Source organism: Medicago sativa, chromosome 7 (assembly GCF_051527215.1).
Source record: "Medicago sativa cultivar Bolivia chromosome 7, Bolivia_mono, whole genome shotgun sequence".
NCBI lineage: Eukaryota > Viridiplantae > Streptophyta > Magnoliopsida > Fabales > Fabaceae > Medicago > Medicago sativa.
The window spans coordinates 87,334,546-87,355,565 of NC_140755.1; the positions used below are offsets into that span (position 1 = coordinate 87,334,546).

General features: G+C 32.8%; 2 protein-coding genes and 1 long non-coding RNA gene across 3 annotated transcripts; 2 read left to right on the forward strand and 1 right to left on the reverse strand.

The window, feature by feature from the left end:
* The first annotated feature begins 9,202 nt into the window (after positions 1–9,202).
* LOC146909758 (cytokinin dehydrogenase 1-like) lies at positions 9,203–12,238 on the forward strand. Its single transcript, XM_085723001.1, has 5 exons — positions 9,203–9,967; positions 10,100–10,227; positions 10,532–10,792; positions 11,015–11,277; positions 11,596–12,238. The coding sequence occupies exons 1-5, from the start codon at positions 9,310–9,312 to the stop codon at positions 11,918–11,920; spliced, it is 1,635 nt and encodes a 544-aa protein (XP_085579127.1). The 5' UTR covers positions 9,203–9,309; the 3' UTR covers positions 11,921–12,238.
* Positions 12,239–12,412: 174 nt separating this feature from the next.
* On the reverse strand, positions 12,413–16,565 carry LOC146909759 (uncharacterized). The gene is made up of 3 exons (XM_085723002.1): positions 16,412–16,565; positions 16,250–16,326; positions 12,413–13,036 (listed from the first exon to the last, which is right to left on the reverse strand). Exons 2-3 carry the CDS (start codon positions 16,257–16,259, stop codon positions 12,639–12,641), a joined length of 408 nt encoding a protein of 135 aa, XP_085579128.1. The 5' UTR covers positions 16,260–16,326; positions 16,412–16,565; the 3' UTR covers positions 12,413–12,638.
* Positions 14,280–15,745, forward strand: LOC146909760 (uncharacterized). The gene is made up of 2 exons (XR_015017643.1): positions 14,280–14,632; positions 15,477–15,745. It is a non-coding gene; the product is annotated as an uncharacterized LOC146909760 (long non-coding RNA).
* Positions 16,566–21,020: the final 4,455 nt, after the last annotated feature.

Below are 21,020 nucleotides of genomic sequence, written 5' to 3' on the forward strand. Positions count from 1 at the left end.
GAGCATATTTATATGGTGTGGTGGTGCACGGTGAAGACAATTTTCTTACTAAGAAAAATGTTAAGTGTGTTTTTAGGGTTTTTTTTTTTGTGTTAAACGTTCGGTACTTAAAGAAAATGAGTTGGTAATCTAAAATTCGGTAGAAAGATAAACAAAGTTTGACCAAAAATTAATGTTTTTAGGGTATTTTTTGACAAGTATCTGACTTATTTTTTCAACAAAAATTTTCTTTTGATATTTCATAAACAATATCCTTAAAGCAATTGTTATCATGAATGTGTTGTTTTACCACACCATATGCTTTTCAAGTTTATTATCAAACTAATATCCTTTTCAAATTAGTTACTCCAACATTTATGGATTTTCTTTAAATGCATTTTTGGATTTTCTTTATTTTTATTTTCACAATTGCCACCAACATTTATGGATTTTCTTTATTTTTATTTTCTTTAAATGCATTTTTGGTCATCTTATTTTTGAAAAATTGAAGTTTGGTCTCTCTAACATATATGTGAATTGCATAGAAAATGAGGTGTTAAAGGATGAAACTGAGGCACAATACCAATGGGTCCTTCAGAAAAAGATACTGAGCATTTTATAGTAGTTCCCATAATCAAGCTTTGCTCCTTAATAACTTTTTAATAAGAATATATATAGGAAAACAAAGACAGAAGTAGAAGAGGCTAGCTAGGGCTCCAAATAATACCAATAACAAGTATTACCATTTACCAATACAAGAGAACTGCTGTTCAAAAAAAAAAACAATACAAAGAGAACTAAATGATATATATGCACACACATGCTATAGATTAAAAATGACAAAACCACCCAAATATGGATATAAAAAAACTTTCTAGCATACATATGTCTTGAAGTAGTTTACATGTAAAATTTTAATTTTGGATGGTACAACACTACCTCATAACCACCTCAAGTTATCATGGCTCCACACCCAAGCATCTTCACTATCCTTTTTTTGCGGTGTAGCTTTCCTAAGCTCATCCTCCCATATATTCAAATAAGAAATGTCTTTCTCTTATTATAAACAAAATAAAAAATAAATAAGGAATGTCCACTTCAATTTAAACTTGTGATAATCTTGTAGATAAATGCGACTTTAGATATCGACTTCAATTAATATTAAGCTTGGTGTTCTTTTTGTATTTTCCACATAACATAACATCACTTCACTTCAACTTTATATTATAGGATCAAATTTAGGAGTTAGGAAGATGCTAGCTTTCATTCCACTACTGGTATGCGGATGCCCTTGTGACCATCACGTGGACAGTCCCTACATGATTCAATTTTCCCTTTCTTATTAAGATGTCAGTCTTGCACAAAGTGCTTCTCCAGTTCATGTCTACATCGGCACCAAGAAGAAACCACTTTCATAACACACAAACATGATTATTATCGTTTTACCATATATATTGCATTGCACTCAATCACATTAATTTATCTTCATCACACGTGTCATATAATTAAGTCATGTATTTTTTTGTTTTGGTTGAATTTGAATCCTCGTATATACGACCATCATCATGCAATAACATTAAGCAAAATTTATTTGCATATAACAAGCTAGATTATTTCATCAAAACTATGATGACACCAAAGAACTAAAAAAATCAAACAAATCTAGAAAAAAGAAGACTATGTTGACTACGATAAAAACCATCCAAAATGAAAGTAAGTGCAAGAGAACATCAAGTATGATTTCAAGATGAAAAATCAAAACCACTAACATATAACAGAACTGTTTTCTTCTCTATAAATGAACACAATTGCAATGCAATATCACATCTATTTTTTAATCTCCAAGAGATTGGTGGAGAATTCTTAATACCTCTCACCACATTGACCACAAGCAATTGATATATGTATATAGTTGGTTAATTAACTAGTGTAGTGACTCGTGACAAACATGAGTGACTTGTCCAAGCTTATATGATATTTACCTATCGTCATATTTCGGTTAAAAAGAAATATAAAATAAATAAATTTTAAAATATAAGAATATAATCGTTAATTGTTTTCATGTGTGAATTAAATAATTATGTAAAATTCAATATAAATTTATATACGTGTGTGTATCGATATAATTACAAACTACGTATATAAATAAATTTAGATTGATTACAATAGTACTTTTTTTACCAAATTAAAATTATTAATTAAATTTTTCTTTTGAGAAAAAATCATTAATTAAGTTTATATTTAGCATTCACAGTCATGTATTCAAAATTATATATAGAAAAATTTGAAATATACTTTACTAGTAGAAATCAAACTTAAGTTAGATGAGAGAGAGAGAGAGAGAGAGAGAGAGAGAGAGAGAGAGAGAGAGAGAGAGAGAGAGAGAGAGAGAGAGAGAGAGAGAGCAAATCTAATGATTGAAATCAAGGTAGGACAAACCACAACAATAGAATGCACATGAGAGAATTCAGACCCCTAATTAAATGTGAGTTTGTTTTTCTTCATAATAATCACACTAGACATGCATAATTATGTGAGATTAGGTTATTGGTTATTGTTGTATGATATTGGCTATTGGTTTACATATGACCACAAATGTTAACTACGGGTTTGGATCCCCTCAATTGCGGGAGAAAAAAATAACTTGAAAGTTATGTGGATGATCTCATTATTAAAATGTCTTGGGCTCTACAACTTATAAAATTATAAGGACTTAAAAAAACTCATAGAAAATATAAGTAGGGTCCAATGCATTTTAATGGTGTGATCCAAGTTTTTTTCACAATTGAGATGATCCAAATCTGTTAACTACACTTTATTCTTTGAAAAACGCTAACAAGTGTGTTAGGATCCTTGTTAAGAAGCTCAGCGCATTTAACATTTTTAAACTTTAAAAATTAATTTTTCCTTCATAAAACTTAAAATTTATTTCCCTGTTCTTAATAAGTACTTATTAGCATAATCCTTATTTTTATTTTCTCAAAAAATTTAAGAGTAATGCTAGGGACACTCTCTTTTCAACACTCTCTTTAACACTCACTCTCTTATTGGATGAAACTATTGTATGTCCCACCATTTTAAGTGGAACCTATTTCCAATGTGTGAGACCCACCTTGATTTAAACCAATAATGAAGTGGGTGTTTGGGAGAGTGTTGAGAAGAGAGTGTTACTAGCACTACTCAAAATTTAATGACATAATGTAATTACAGGAGCATCTATAAGGAGTAAACTAGGAAAATTTTAAAAATTTGAGAAGGTCAGATATTTCAGGACAATGCTTTTTACAAATAGGTCGTATATTATGGATAGAGAGAGTATAAATTCTCTTGATATAGATGAACTTAAAAAAGTTTTCGTGAGCTTAGCTCAGTTGGTAGGGACAATACATAATACTCCTTCCGGTCCTTATTATAAGAAAAAGTTGACTTTTTAGGTTCATAGAATAATTAATGTATCTTATTGTAAATATAGACTAGATACATCACATACACAATGAACCAAAAAAGTCAATTGTTTCTTATAATAAGGACCGGAGGGAGTACTTATTAGCATAATCCTTATTTTTATTTTCTTAAAAAATTTAAGAGTAATGCTAGGTCTAGGATTTAAACCCGACCATCACCAAAAAAAGATGAACTTGAAAAAATATATTGGAGGAGAATTTTGGTTGATTTAGCCTCTAACTCTCGGTCGACGATATACTTGATTTCTCCACAATCATTCAGCATGTGTTCAAAAGAACTTGAAAAAATATATTGGAGGAGAATTTTGGTGGGTTTAGTCTCTAACTCTCGGTCTCTGCAATTATTCAGCATGTGTTCAAAAGACTCGATTTTGCAGTTAAAAACTTATCGTGACCCGGCGAGGATGAAATTACAAATCAAAGCTTTTAGCTTTTACGGTGAAAACTACATTGAAACGCGAGAGTAGATCGGTCACCGCGGCTGCAAACACATGCTTAGTTGGTAGATTACTTTTAGAATAGGTCCCCAGAAATTTGTGTCCCATGACCTCACTAAACTTGAACACCAAGAGCCTTACGGTAGGGGCCAACCCGGCAAACACTCTAAAACCAAAATTAAATTCATACTGTTTTCAAAATCTGACAACAGTGACTTCAGCTTAAGTGCATAGTCATCTTCATGGGACCTCAAATTTTCCAGGTCAATTGGTACTCCATGATCATGAACCCAGTCCGTGCAATGTGGGTCCACTATTCTTTACATAATATTTTTTTTCCGCACATTAAAAATGCACAGTGAACCTCTAAAAGAAGCATAGTGAAGTTGGTTAGTTACACACACAAAAATAACCAAATCACTTATCGATATGTCAGATAAATAAGATACATTGAATGAGGCATGATTTGAAGATGCAGCAAAATATGAGAGACTTTTGTACTAGTAGAGGCTAAAGGCACTGTTTGGTAAGGCCACATAACTAGCTTATAGCTTATAGCTTATAAGCTCGTTTGACAAAATAAGTTCTGTTTGGTAACATTTTTTACAACGAGCTTATAGCTTATTTCACGAATTTCAATGAGCTTATAAGCTATTTTTCAGAAGCTACTTCAAGTAGCGTTTGAGCTTATAGCTTATAGCTTTTCATGTTTTATTCCATTTATACCCTTACCACTTTAACTAAAACCCATGTTTACCCTTTGTAATAAATAGCTATTTTAAAAAAAAAGACATGTTATGTACTTATGTTTAATTAAATTTCAGATTTCATTGGTTGATAATAATTTTTTTTTTAAAAAAGGCTGATAATAAAATTACATGCTCACGTTATGTTTTGGTTACAAAATATAGACTTGCTTTTACATAACATTTCCCTTAAAAAAAATGTTACTTTTTAGTTAAAAAAATTACGCTATGTTTTAAAAAAAAATTGTTGTCGCAATTAACTTTTTTTTTAAGAGGGTCACAAGTAACTTTTGTTTAATTTTTTTTGGAAAGGTTTTGCTTAATTTTTTTTTATATAAAGTATAAAAACTAAAATAAAATAAACAGTTATTAAATTTAAAATATTTAAATTATCAAATATCTTAAATATTAATTTATAGTAGTATAAATTTTATATGAATTAATAATGTCCTTTTATGTAATTTTACATTTATCAGCTAGTTCAACCGCTATTTTTACCAAACACTTTAATTAGCTTATCAGCTAAAAGCTATCAGCTAGCTTATAAGCTATCCACTATTTTTACCAAACAGAGCCAAAGTATATACACAAGTTCGACCAAAATAAAGACTATTAAAGCAATCACCTTAAACCTAAAAAAAATATTTGTATGAAATCTTTCTTTTTCTATTTAACGTAATTGGGTTGACCTGATGGCAGTGGTTTGAGATTTTAGATTACTATTCTCAAAGTTTTAAGTTCAATTCTCTCAAGTACCATTTTATATGAGATAATTTGACTTTTTCAAAAAATAAAATAAAATCATCATAGATCTTTATACCCCAGTAATGTGTGAATTCTCTAGATGTTTTTGCATTATCGCTTTTTTAAAATTATTGTGTACTAAATTTTCTTTAACGTGAATACTTTACAAAAATAATAATTAGAATTAAGTAAAAAAATTACAGAAAATAAAAACGGCAACACACTAACTTTAGATTACTTTCCTAAGGTGTTTCGTAGGCATGACAATGGGGCGGGATGGGGACAGGTTTGGCCTTCCCCATCCCCGTCCCCTACTCCCATATACTTACATGTTATCCTACCCATACCAAACAGGGATGAGAAATTGAATCTCATCCCCGTCCCCAATGGGTTCGGGTATTCCCGCTCCATCCCCGTCCCCGCACTAAATCAATTTTTTGAATAAAAAAAGAGTTTTTTAAGCTTCAATGGTAATGTTGTGATGCATTATCCAACAATTTGCGCTCATTTTAACATTTCCTTACCGAATAATTCAGTTGCTCCTTTAACTATCAATGAAAGTTCTTATATCATGACAATTATCAAACCAAATAACATGGCATATCATTATCAACCCCCTTTACAAAAACAAAACAATGACCTTTCTACATTTGGGTAGGGTTGGGTATGGGTTCGGGGTGGGTACATATATCCCTGTTACCCGTCCCATACCCGTATTTTAAAATCGGGGAAAACCCGTCAAATCGGGGTTGGTTTGGGCGGGTACCCATGGGCACGAGTTTTGTTGCCATGCTTAGGTAGGATGGGTTTTAAGAGTCTTAAGGCATTTAATATGGCTATGGTTGGCAAGCAGGCTTAAAAGTTGATTTCTACTCTAGGGTCTCTAATTGCTCGATTACTCAAAGCTAAATATTCTTCTCAAGGTGATTATTTTGAAGTTGGTGTAGGCCATAATCCTAACAATGTTTGGTGTAGTATCTGAAGTGTGAAAGATGTAATTCGCCGCATATCAGTCGATGAAGCATAGATACGGAAGAATGCATACCAGCCTGGGATCATCCTTGGCTTTGTAATGCTGCACACATTTTTTCGACTACTCATCAACATTTTGAGTGGCTGCATATCACTATTTTCAGACTTGTTGATTACACCTCATAAGCAATGGAATATGGGGCTAATTATTGATTTTATTGACAATAATACAGCCAGTAGTATTTTTAATACTCTGTTGCTGCCTTCGGTGATTCATGACATGTCTACTTGAAAACTTGAGAAGGACGATGTTTATACAGTTAAGAGTGCATATAAGGACATTATGAATCATGATATGGAAACTTTACAACATCGTGTGCCAGGAAATTGGAATTGTGTCTGAAAGGTTAAGAATTTCTTGTTGAGAGCTTGTCTCAAATGTTTGCCTACGAGAATTTGATTGCAAACCAAAGGTGTTCAATGTCCTGATCAGTGCACGGTGTGTGAAGGCTACGGTGAAGATAATATAATCTGTTTTTTATATGTAGTAAATACGTGCTTTGTTTGCAGTGTACCAGATTATGTAGTCCTTTGATGGTTGCCTTTGATCCTGCTGCAAGTTTCCCGACAAGTGGGTTTCCTATCTTTCAACATTTGGATCAGCTGCAACAACAAATATTTGGTGTGACTCTTTGGAGTATCTGGAAGCATAGAAATAACAAGGTTTGGAACAATGTCATCGAAACAGCTCAAACTATTTGTGAACGTGCAGGTTCCCTTCTCATTAGCTGGATGAATGTCCAAACTATTCGAAATCATACTTATCGACATTCCACTACACTGGGAGATCTGCATTGGCATAAATCAAGTCCTCTCAGGTACAAATGCAATGTAGATGCTTCCTTTTCTCATGCTTTTAATCGAGTTGGCATTTGCTATGTGTATTCGAGATGATGAGGGTCGTTTTGTGTTAGCTAAAACCGAACGGCTGATTCCACTCCTTGATGTGGACTTGGGGGAGACTTTAGGTTTATTATCAGCACTTTATTGGATGTGCGATCTGTAGTTGTGTATTGTGGATTTTGAGCTTGATTCCAAAATTGTGGTGGATAGTCTCTATAGTAGCAAAAGTGGCGTTTCTAATTATACTGCAGTGATCAATGATTATAAACCCATGTTAGCTTATGATTTAACAACCTCTTATGTTAGGTTTATTTGGAGACAAGCCTACAAAGTCGCTCATAGCTTTGCTAGGGTGGTTTAGTGTCATGCTAATTTCCATATTCATATTAAGATTTCATCTTGTATCTCTCTTATAAATAAAATGCAATAAGTTTCTTCTTTTCAAAAAACTTAGATTACTTTCTTGTGCAAGTATTCTTTTAACATGCAAGACATAAGTCTATCATTTTCTATCCTTTGTAATTAAAATCCATTGTCAAGATATTCCTTTTTGATATGCAAACTATATCATTAAAATCTAATTTAATTCATCAGACTACATGACTACACCCTCTGGTCACTAATATAAGCAAAAATCCACTTTTTAGATACATTCAATTAATGATGTATGTGTACATCATTAATTGAATGTATCTAAAAAGTGGATTTTTGCTTATATTAGTGACCGGATGGTGTATTTTATAGTGTTGTTATATATTCATTACTTTAATTCAAAGATTAACGCGTAATTTTATTTTATAAAATTTGGTATCCGATCAAATGATCGACTAATATAGACACCATTTCCACCTTATACTTGTGGGGAGTCCAATTGAAATAAGGGAAAAATTCTACATGTATCAACCTAACACAGAAATTGTTGGCATTTAGAGGATTTAAACATGAGACATTAATAAGAACACACTTTGATGACCCAACTCTCAAGTATACGCCACTATACCAACCCATGAAGTTTAAGATTAACCCTATGGTAATTGATATTTATATATTTATACATATTTAATATATTTATATTTTTACATATTGTAATTTGAGTATCCAAATAATGTAATTTATTTTTTATTAATGAAAAATAATTTAGCTTCTTCAAGATCTTAAGTTCGATTCTCTCTGATGTCAATTTGAGTGAACTAATATAGTTTCTTAAGAAAAAATATTTTTTATTAATGAAAAATATCTTTGAATCAATTATGAAAATCAAATTAAATGAATGGGTTATACATCACATCTAGATGTCGAATCAATATTCAAGTTCTAGTATACACAAAATAAAATGAGACCAATTAGACTCAACTGGATAAACTTGTGCATGTGAAATGTGAAATTTTGGTTCTTAGTTATAACTTTTTTACCCTTTTCTTAAACTCGGTATCCAATCAGTTATCGACTATAGATAAATTGTTGTGTTTAATTATATTTCAAAATAACCATAGGACAGGAATATAATAGCGGTGTATATAAGCAAAAAAAAATTGTTACTCAAAGCATATGAGAAAGTTTGGGTTTTTTCTTCTTCAAAAAAAAATTTGAGAAAACTTGGACAACACGTAAAAAAAAATCATTGCATCTAATTTTCTATTTAAAATTTATTCAAATGTATTAAATTTCATATTAGTGATCAATGAGGTTACGTCTAACAACAAGGGAGAATGAAAACGACACAATTGAAAGAGGTACTCACATTTAATTTCCGTACACTTTGTATATGATTACTACCGGTGTATGGAACTTGTGGGAAAAAAAAATTATTTTACTTGTACTTTGTATCTATGACCAATATACACATGATGAAAAATTTGTTACCATTACAAGGTGCATCAAACGCACCTCAAGGACACCTCCATCAGACTATCAGGTTTGCCTATAAAAGGTGGTGACCTCTTCAAATTGTCTTCTCAACTTTTCATTTGCATCAAACATTTCCTTATACCTTGCCTCAGCAGAACAGTATTCAACCCTGAACCCCCTCTCTTATTAAGCAATTTTTATAAGAAGAAAAAAATCATGGTTTTAAAACTTATTGGTTTCTCAAAACATGTCATATTTTCATTTACAAAAACCATTATAATTCTAATACTTAATTTTATACTTTACAAAGCTGACTCAGGCTGCAACAATTCTGTTACAACTTCATTAGTTCAAATTCCACCCTATGATGTTATCATATCACTACAATCACAATCCTTTGATGGCCATTTGAGCTTAAAGGACAATGAACATGCTGCTAATGACTTTGGCAACATACACCATTTTCCTCCTCTAGCAGTGTTACATCCAAAAACTGTTTCGGATATTTCACGTGCCATAAAACATATTTTTGAAAAGGGGTCTGATTCAGAGCTGAAGGTAGCTGCTAGAGGCCATGGACATTCTTTTCAAGGTCAAGCACAAGCACATCAAGGACTAGTCATCAAAATGGAGTCACTTCAGAGTCCTGAAATGAAAATTCATACCGGTGAATTTCCTTTTGTCGATGTCTCAGGTGGTGAGTTGTGGATAAACATTCTGCATGAGACTCTAAAACATGGATTGGCACCAAAATCTTGGACAGATTACCTTCATCTCACTGTTGGAGGCACTCTTTCAAATGCTGGAATAAGTGGACAAGCTTTTAGGCATGGACCTCAGATTAATAACATCTTCCAGCTGGAAGTTGTCACAGGTAATGTGATTTTAGCCAAACACATAATTTCTTTGAAGGGGTGGTTTTGTTTTAGTTTCTTTATAATGATGTCAATCACTTTGGAATGACTTCCAATCATATTAATCTAGTTTTCAAAATGCTTTGTTGCAGGAAAAGGAGAGGTGGTAACTTGTTCAGAAAACCGAAATGCTGACCTTTTTCACGGTGTTCTCGGAGGGCTTGGTCAATTTGGCATCATCACCAGGGCTAGAGTTTCTCTTGAACCAGCACCAAAGATGGTGAGTGTTCCCTCATTTTGTAATATATTTTTCAAAGAATCAGGTTATATGTGTGAGTTATCTTTCAACTTCGCTGAAGACTAATTTTCTCGAAGAATCTCGCTGACCACCTTTATTGAGACCACCCCTCTCAACCATGTTTTTTTCAATTCACAAGGCTCTAACTTAATACCTTACTTAAAAAAATATGACCCTCACTCTACTCAGATCAACTTAATGTTAGTACATCATTCTCTAATATGACAGATCAGAAAAAACTTCTCAAGAGTAAATTTTTTATGACATAATCTGTGACATTTTACAGGTGAAATGGATTAGGGTGCTCTATTCAGATTTCTCTATATTTACAAGGGACCAAGAGTACTTGATATCACTTAAGGACAAAATTGATTATAATGAAGGATTTGTAATCATAAATAGAACTGGCATCCTTAACGGTTGGAGATTATCTTTTGACCCCAAAGACCCTCTTAAAGCCAGCCAATTCAATTCAGATGGAAAGACTTTCTACTGTCTTGAGATGGCAAAATACTTCAACCCTGATGAAGCTGAAGTCATGAATCAGGTAAGACACCAGTAATCTTATTCAGTGTATGTTGGATTGATGGTGAGTTTGACAAAATTACGGTGACACCGTGATTTTGTTGAAGCTCCAAAGTGTAGCTTTTTTCAAAATAAATTGCGGTGGCCCGCCGTGATTTCCTCATCCTCACCTTCAATCTTATATTCAGGTTTACATCATTAGTTCTGTGAACAACTTTTCATTTTTTTACCCATTAAAATGCAGGATGTTGATCACCTACTGTCACAATTGAGTTATATTCCACCCACACTCTTCCTATCAGAAGTTTCTTACGTGGAATTTTTAGACAGGGTGCATGTTTCTGAGAAGAAGCTTAGAGCACAAGGCTTATGGGAAGTTCACCATCCTTGGCTGAACCTTATGATCCCAAGGAGTGAGATTCATGACTTTGCTAAAGAAGTGTTTGGCAATATTCTCAAGGACACAAGTAATGGTCCCATACTCATTTACCCTGTCAACCAAACTAGGTATCTATCTAGTCTTAGCTTGTCAAACTTTATGCCTTCAATCAGTACATGTTTGGATTCACTTTTTCGAACACGATTTACCATATTTAGATATTCTCGAGTATAATTATTTTTATTTATCAAGTTAGTATTTGGACCTTAAATGGAAAAGAAATAATTTTGACCTCATTTTCATTGTTCAATTCGCTTTTAAGTGATTCTATTCAAACATAAATTGTTTTATTTTCACCAAATTGAAGAACCAATTTACACACACTTGTACTGTTCTTGACTTTTGTTCTCATGATCAGAGTCATTTTCTCCCTTTCATTGTACCAGATGGAACAGTAAAACATCTTTTGTCACCCCAGAGGAAGATGTTTTCTACCTAGTGGCATTCCTAACATCAGCAGTCCCATTTTCTACTGGTGAAAACAGTTTAGAATACATTCTAAACCAAAACAAAAGGATTCTAGATTTCTGCACCCATGCTCAACTAAATGTGAAGCAATACCTTGCACATTACGACACACAGGAAGAATGGCAAGTTCACTTTGGGTCACAATGGGGGGCATTTGTGGAAAGAAAAAGAGCCTATGACCCACTAGCACTGCTTGCCCCTGGCCATAGAATCTTTCAAAAGGCAGTGTCTTCCTCCATTTAGTTTTAGTCTTTTAGAATTAAGGTTGTAAAATATTGATTATTAACCTTATATGTTTTCATGCTCTCAATAATTGTAAATTTGTAATCATGGCCATTGAATTTTCACTTCAAAAAGATATGAATGCTCACTTTTTGGGCCATAACTACAAAATTGACTAAGGAAAACACCAACAATTCGTTAGTGGGACTATGAGCATTTGGAAAAAGGGGTCCTCTATTTAGTATGCAACAAATTTGAGTTTACATCTTTGCACCACCTTTGTAAGGAAAAATAAAAGCAAAGAAAGGGAATATGAGCATTAGGAAGAGCTTTTTAAAAGTTTATTTCCACTTTCCTTGTGACATTGCACATACGAAATAAACATATATTCATAATCAAGGAGAACCAAAGAAATTATCTATTTTCCTTTTTAACGTTTGCAAAATCAGGGTTGCTTACAAGGATTTCAACAAACTAACCGTAATACCCCACCCACAATGTAACACTAACATATACTACATAGTAGTACTAATATTACTAATATTTGTCATTCCAAATAAAAACAGTAAAAAGACCAACTATATTTACAAGAAGATCTTTTCATAGTATTTTTAACAAGTTTTTCTCTCGATATTACATGATTCATCGAGTTTAAGAAGGATGGGTTAAGTAGACAAACACAAGATTATCACCCTAGTTAAAGAGTTGCAAATATAAGTGCATACAACAGTGACAATAATTATTCACCCTTAGTCGCACCAGTCCAACCAAGTCCGGGCCTGCTTACTTTATCCTGTGGTTCCTCATAGTCTCTTGCATCACGGATTGAAGCTTCAAAGTCAGTCGAATCACTTGCAACAGGAAGAAAGCTACTGATATCATCTCTGGCACCAAATCCCCCAGCTCGAATTACATCATCAGCTGTTATGGATGCCTCCATGTTAACATCCCCGGATACATCACTCTCCTCAAGAGATGTACCCTTTGGACGATTTTCTCCACCTTTCGAATCACCTGGCTTTGTCTCTTCGACATCTTCCGAGCCTCTTGTAAAATGTTTTAAAACATCTTTGTCATCAATCTTAGAAAGATTGGTGTCAGTAGATACATCCTTCACTGGAGTGCTCCCATTTTTATCTGTTGAACTCAAACAGGAAAGGTCTTAAACAAGAGCATCATGCAACATTAAATAACCATTACATTACATTGAATGAAAGCAAATAAAGTAGAAGTAGCCTAAAATACAGAATTACTGGGTAAAGAGAACCCTATTAAGTAAAAAACTAAAAATTCATTTCCAGATTACCTCTAGAGTAGTTCAGAACAATTTGAAATAAATATATCATGCAAGTATGCAACCAAGGACTAAGAAATTCTTCCAATAAAAATATATTATGCAGAAAGCAAAGGTTAAAAAAAGTAGGGAAATGCTAACGAGTGCCTTGGACTGTTTAAGAATTTTAAATGGTAAGAATCATTTCTAAATTTGGGATCTTTAACCAGTGTTTCGGGACACTTGTTAGCAAGACAAAAATGTATACACTATTTTGAATAGGTGAAAAACTTAATTAGTTTTATATATAGGCTTTTGAAAAAACTGTTATATCTCTGTAGACAAAATGATTTGCCCACAGTGCTGTACTAACATGCATTAGGGTACAATTCCACAGCTGTAAACTTAATCGATTTTTTATTTGTAGGCTTTTGAAAAATCTGTTATATCTCAGTAGACCAAATGATTTGCTGATAGTACTCTAACATGCATTAGGGTACAGTTCAGCAGCTATAGATTTATTGAAGTGGAAAAATACATTACACAGAAAAGGAATTCATTCATACTAAGACTTTAAAAGGCCAAAATAATGAAGATAATTTTGGATCAAGTACGAATGATTTCCATGAAGAGTAAATTGTGTATGGATGAATAGTATACAGTTTGTTTGCATGTCACTGCTTTGGCATGCTACACTCATTAAGTCTATCCTAATCTTTTCTTCAAATAAATAAATTTGATTTCCTAATTTCGACAGTGATGTGTCAACCAATATTCACGGCTTTATTACTTTATCACAAACACTTATTCATTTGTTTTATCTGAATAAATCAAACAACATGATTTACATTCCCAACTGCTTTACTTTCTTTTTTATGGGCAAATGTTAGTAAGTTAGTTGCTATGTTAGTCCTTAAATGCATTACTTTTTTTTTTTTTTAAACTCAGTATCCGCTCTAAGGACCAACTACTCCGAGTGATCTAATCTCACAGTTCACTTGTGGGGGACCATTTAAAACCAGAGCAAAGTTCTAAATGGACTAACCTGCCAAAATGCATTAAGGGATCGAACCTAAGACCTTGAGATGAGCACGCTCCAGGGTCTAAGCAGTGGCGGAGCTACACCAGGACTGGGGTAGGCCATGGCCTACCCATTTATTCTGTGAAAATACCATAATACCCCTGAGGTAATTTTAATATTGCTACATATGCCACTAGCCAACTACACTTACACTCCAAATTTTCCTCCAAAGTCCAAAACGTGAAAGTTGAAACTGGAAAGAAAAGAAACTGCTTTCTCTTCTCTGCATCTCTGCATCAATCTCTCCGCATCTACTCTCTCTGCAAACCGTGAAACTGGAAAGAAAAGAAACTGCTCTCTTCTCTGCATCTACTCTCTCTGCATCAATCTCCAGAATCAAAGTTTCATTGGTCTCAATCTCTCTACAAACCCTAAAAATGTAAGTGTATCTCTGAATTTGATTCTTTATCTGTTAGTAATGATAGTGCTTCAATTTCTTTTTGTTTGTTAATGAATTTGATTTGATTTTTGATTTGGTTTTCAATTTCAATTTTTACATAACCCTAATCAAAACAAAAGGGGATTTTTAGTGTCACGGTTTTGCGGTTTATGCAGATGTTTGCTCTGTTAGTATTTAGCTTCTGATTGCTTTTTGGGTCTTTTAGTGTTAGTAAGCTTTGCTTTTGGTTTTGGGACATTTTCTTTTGTTGTTCTGTTGCAAATGAGCGTAGTTTTTCTGCAAGCTAAATTGGTTTTCCTTCTTTACTTTCATCTCTAAAAGTCTGGTGTTGGTGTCATAGTTTCGGTGCTTGATATGAGTTGTTGTGTATCCATGATATTATCACCCATGAAAGCTTCTGATTAGTTGCAAAATTCTATAAAATTTGAATCTCCATCTCTATCTCTTACGGGTTTCCTGTGTTAGGCATGGCTGGTTCTATAAAATAAGGATTTTTTATTTTTTATTTCTTTAGCTTCCTTATGCAACAGATTCTGCAGCTATTTCTTAGTTATATAAACACTGCAGCTGCTATAATTTTGTTGTAGTAAACTATTTCACACCTGATTTGAAAGTAGCAAAGAGTAACTTATTTGTTACCTATATGAATTAATCATCTTATTTGTTACCTATATGAATTAATCATCTTATTTGTTACCTATATGAATTAATCATCTTATTTGTTACCTATATGAATTAATCATCTTATTTGTTATTAACCGTTTGTTGTGCAAATCTTTCTCACTGGCCAATGCTAATGAAAATATACTTATATGTTGTGCAGGAAGAAGAAGATGAAGAATCAACAAATCCATTCATTTTACAAAAGGAAGGCCGATGATATTGTAAGAGATGAAGAAGTTATAATTTCTTCATCTGAACCTGAACAAGTTTGTGAGAATCGAAGAATTGAAGAAGATGAGCCTCGTCCTTCAATTATTGATGATTTCAAGGCACTCGGAAAGCGTAAAGTGCATCTTTAGGTATGTAATGAACGACTTTATTATATTATGTAGTTTAAATTTTGAATGATCGATTTTTGGTTTATTACGATTTAAATGTGTTGTGTTTAATATGATTTATATATTTTAATTTATTTTGATGGCGAGATGGCGGCCACCCCAAACTTTTTTGTCTGGCTCCGCCACTGGGTCTAAGTCAACATCACTGAACCAACCAAAGTGAGTTTTCCAAAACCCAAATGCATTACTAACTTTAGCATAGTAATATCAATCATCCACCCGGATGGAAAAGTACTTGAATTGAGTATAATCTATACAACTAATAGGGGATATACATGATATTTTTAGTGTAGCCAATTTCAATATACTTAAATTACCCTCAAATTGTTTTACTCTTAAATTCATTATTTATTATTTATAACTCGGTTGCTATAAATATGTCTTTGCACCCTTAACAATTCAATAATTTTTCAAATTTAAATTTACACCAGAATTTAAGAAACTAAAAAACTAACTACAATTTTAGTCAATATGTTGGAAACAATTTTTATACATGTCCCCGTCTTTACACAAAGTAATGAATAATAGCACCCACCTTGCATCATTTTATCCGATTTGTATTTGAGTGCATTCCTTATCCAGTTCGTTCAGATTCCACACGAAATCCTTGACCTGCAGTGCAGAAGAAAGTGCGAAGTAGACATCAAAGAAATAGCAATGAAAAGGAATTAGGAGAATAAAGCAGTAGAAGTAATACCTAATTGATTGAAAGCGAAGGATATAGAAGAAACGTGACGAAAAATAGATTCTGGAGTTGTGTTTGTAATTGCGGTGTGTGTATTTGTTGACGACAGAGCTGAAGAAGCCACGTGTGTCCAACACTCTGCGTTTTGCCAACGCTGGAGTCGTTTTAAACTTTTAAGGTTTAATTAAGTTTTGGGTACTTATAAATATCTGCAGTTTTGTTTTTAGTCCCTATAAAAATAGAGTAATGATATTTTGACATCTATTTGATGACAACTTTGTTGACAACTTTGTTTTTCTCACTTCTTATTGGTCAAAAACAATGGAGAGAGAAAAAGTAAGAGAGAGGATAACAACATCATGTGAGTATGAGAGAGAAAGTTGTCCAAAAGTTGTCAAAAAGTGATTGTCAAAATATCATTTCTCTAAAAATAAATCACATTTTTTAGTCCCTACAAAATTTTCTGTTAGTGTTTTTAGTCCCTGTTAAATTAAAATTTGTTTAATTATGCTTAAAATTTTAAATTTTTTAATGATTTTTTACATACTTGTTTAAGACATTATAAAACGTTCCGCCGCAATAAGTTAACTCAAAATTTTATATTTAGGTCCAAATTTTCGTTAGTTTTATCTTCAATTTTTGGCGTTTTAAAAAATTATATTTAATTCATTACATGTTAAAAAATTCTAATTTTTTATAAAAGAGATTATTATAATGTTTTAACATGTCTGTTAAAAATCATTTAAAAATATAAAATTTTAAGTATAATTAAACAAATTTTAATTTAACAGGGACCAACACATACTCTTAGTCCTTGTAAAATTAAAATTTGCTTGATATTGTGCTTAAATTTTTAAATTTTTAACATATTTTTTACATATTTAGAACATTATACAAAGTTCTTCCGAAAAAAATAACTCAAAATTTTATTATTAGGTCCAAATTTTCATTAATATAATCTTGAAATTTTGGCTTTTAGAAAAATTCATATTTAATTCATTACATGTTAAAAAAAACTAAAAGATTTTATAAAAGAGTGTCTTACGATGTTATGAACATATCTGTAAAAAATCATTCAAAAATTTAGAAGTTTAAGCATAATTAAACAAATTTTAATTTAACAAGGACTAAAAACACTAACAGAAAATTTTGTAGGGATTAAAAAGTGTGATTTGTTTTTATAGGGACTAAAAACAAAACTGCAGATATTTATAGGGACCAAAAACTTAATTAACCCAACTTTTAATAATAAACACTCTACGTTTCAAAGTTTTAAGGAATTCAAAATTAGAAGTAAAGTTTTAAGGAATTCAAAATTAGAAGTTTTTTTTTATAGAAAAGAACGAAATTTTGACTTTACAAAATTGAATAAAGTTAAATGCACAACTTTTAAATAATTTTTTTTTTTTGCATAGGCCCTTGGAGCACATGTTAACATGTGACTTGTTTTTGTTATACTTACAACATGTGAAGCCCTGATACTTCAAAATGGATGACGTATCGTATCCCCTGCGTATCCTGCACCGATACCTGCCTGATACTTCCCGATACGTATCAGGAGAGTATCTGAAGATTAAATTTTATTTTTTTAAAAAATAATTATCCGATACTTCCCGATACGTATCAGGAAAGCATTCGATAATTATCCTGCACCGATATCTGCCCAATACTTCCCAATTAATGTTAACTAAAATCACTTAACTCTTGAGTATAGTACTTCTTTTTTGGATCGATATAGTATAGTGCTTCTTTTTTGGATCGATATAGTATAACACTAACAATGTTCCTTTTGGATATAGTATATCACTTATGGTGCTCTCTTAATCGTCAATATTATTTATATTTATGTTGATGTGCTACGAGTCTATGACTGGTTTCTTTTGTTTGTTAATATATTTGCATATTGAAAAAATGTTTATAATTATATTGTACATTTAATTATATTTTTTAATTAACGTATCCCAGACGTATCATATCTTGATTTTTGAAATTTTCCCATATCGCCGTATCGGTGCAGTGTGTAAAAGAAAATGGTATACTGGTATATTTCATTGATATGAAAGTAGGGAATATATACAAGGTTTCCTCCATGATTATAGGAGATAAAAAATGAAAACATAACTACAAGAAATAAATGGAAAGATATACAAGGATATGAGTCAACTATAATTTGAATTCCAAATTACAGCAAATCCCTAAAACTAGTCAATTCAATTAATTCCAACATCCCCTCTCAAGTTGGTGCATGAATATCACACATACCCAACTTGTCAAGAGAGCCAGCAAGAGTCCTGGAAGTTACTGCCTTAGTAAGCATATCAGCAAGTTGTTGTTCTGATTTTACAAACGGAAATGCAATAATACCAGCTTCAATCTTTTCTTTGATGAAATGCCTATCAATTTCCACGTGTTTTGTGCGGTCATGTTGGACAGGGTTATGAGCAATCTTTATGGCAGATTTATTGTCACAGTAAAGCTTCATTGCATCCTCTTGTTCACATCCAAGATCCTTTAAAAGGTTTTTAATCCATAGCAGTTCACATATTCCTACTGCCATCCCCCTGAATTCTGCTTCGGCACTTGATTTAGCAACTACTTGTTGTTTTTTACTCCTCCAAGTTACTAAATTTCCTCCCACAAAAGTGAAGTAGCCTGCAGTAGACTTTCTGTCATCCGTAGATCCGGCCCAATCAGCGTCGGTATAACCTTCGACTTTGAGGTGACCATGGTTTGAGAATAACAAACCTTTTCCTGGAGCAGATTTTAAGTACCTCAGTATTCGTTCCACCGCATCCATATGCGGTTTTCTTGGGTCATGCATAAATTGGCTCACAACATTAACTGCATACGCTATGTCTGGCCTAGTATGAGACAAATAAATTAACTTCCCAACTAATCTTTGATATCTTTGACGATCCGTACTAGGCGCATCAGCACAACAAAAGTTTTTGTGATTTTGTTCTATGGGAGTTTCAATTGGTTTGGATCCAAGCATTCCTGTCTCAGTTAACAAATCTAACACATACTTTCTTTGAGAAAGAAAGATACCATGCTTGGACCTTGCAACTTCGATCCCCAAAAAATACTTTAGATCTCCAAGTTGTTTCATGTCAAAATTAGAAGCTAAATATCGCTGCAAGCTCGAAATTTCATTAGGATCATTTCCAGTCACAATCATATCATCAACATATATTATCAATGCGGTGATCTTACCATGATTATGTTTAAGAAACAAGGTGTGATCGGAATTACTTTGTGTGTAACCAAAAGACTTCATAGACTTAGTAAACCTTCCAAACCAAGCTCTTGGTGACTGTTTTAATCCATATAGGGCCTTTTTAAGCTTGCACACCATAGAAATATTTGAGTACCTTGGTATGCCAGGGGGAGGATCCATATACACTTCTTCTATTAAATCTCCATGTAAAAAGGCGTTTTTTACATCAAATTGAAGAAGCGGCCAATCTTGATTTGCTGCTAATGATAGTAATACCCTCACTGTGTTGAGTTTTGCAACTGGTGCAAAAGTTTCTTCATAATCAACTCCATAGGATTGAGTGTAACCTTTTGCAACTAATCTCGCTTTAAACCTCTCAACACTTCCATCGGCCTTATGTTTGATAGTAAACACCCATCTACAACCTACAGTGCTCTTTCCAACCGGTAAGGAGACAAGTTCCCAAGTAGCATTTTTCTCCAATGCTTCCATTTCTGCTGTCATTGCCTGTGTCCATCTCGAATCTGCTAGAGCTTCCTGCATGTTACTAGGTGTAGATGCAATGGATAATTGAGATGCATAATTAGCATATGACTTGGACAACTTTTGGAATGACACATAGTTATTTATAGGGTACTTTACCTTACAATTAGGGTCAGGTTCATACCTTATTGGAGGTTGTCCTCTATTAGTACGAGGGGGAAGAGTATAAGTGCTAACAACAGGGTCAAAATTTAATGGACTTGAAGAAGAGTCATTATTTTCTATATCAGTGGAAACATAATTTTCTGTATCAGCAATAGAATGAATAGAAGCAATAGTTTCAGATGGTACCTCTGCAGAATTTTCTGAGGATTGGATCAGCAGTGGGCTTGACGTTGAAGAGGAAATTATACTATCATCTTCGGTCATATTCTCATTTCCAATATCTTGATTCTCATCTTCAATATCTTGAATTTCATTTTGATTTTCTATTGGCATAGTATCAAATAACATGATTTCATGGATGCGTATTTCATGATTCTGCACCTCTACATCACTTCCCCTCTGAGGTGAAGAATGGAGTGTTTTAGAAAGAAAAAACAATTCATGTTCATGAAAGGTAACATCCATTGAAACAAAATATTTTTTTGAAGATGGATGATAAGCTTTATATCCCTTTTGAGTGGTGCTGTATCCCACAAAAACACATTTCATTGCTCTAGATTCTAATTTTGTTCTTTGGTGAGGATGTAAATGTAAATATACGACACAACCAAAAATATGGGGTGGTAAATTATTGATAGAGTTAAGTGTGCAGTGATTAGAAAGAACATCAATAGGTCTTCTAAAATTTAGCACACTTGAGGGGACTCTATTAATAAGATAAACTGCAGAGCTTAAAGCTTCACCCCATAGATAAGA

What these genes read in the sequence shown, in the direction of transcription:
- LOC146909758 (XM_085723001.1), top strand. Translation starts at nt 9,310, where the DNA reads ATGGTTTTAAAACTTATTGGTTTCTCAAAACATGTCATATTTTCATTT. An exon ending in TTGAACCAGCACCAAAGATG is followed by an intron (nt 10,228 to 10,531) that starts GTGAGTGTTCCC and finishes GACATTTTACAG; the next exon opens with GTGAAATGGATTAGGGTGCT. An exon ending in AAGCTGAAGTCATGAATCAG is followed by an intron (nt 10,793 to 11,014) that starts GTAAGACACCAG and finishes ATTAAAATGCAG; the next exon opens with GATGTTGATCACCTACTGTC.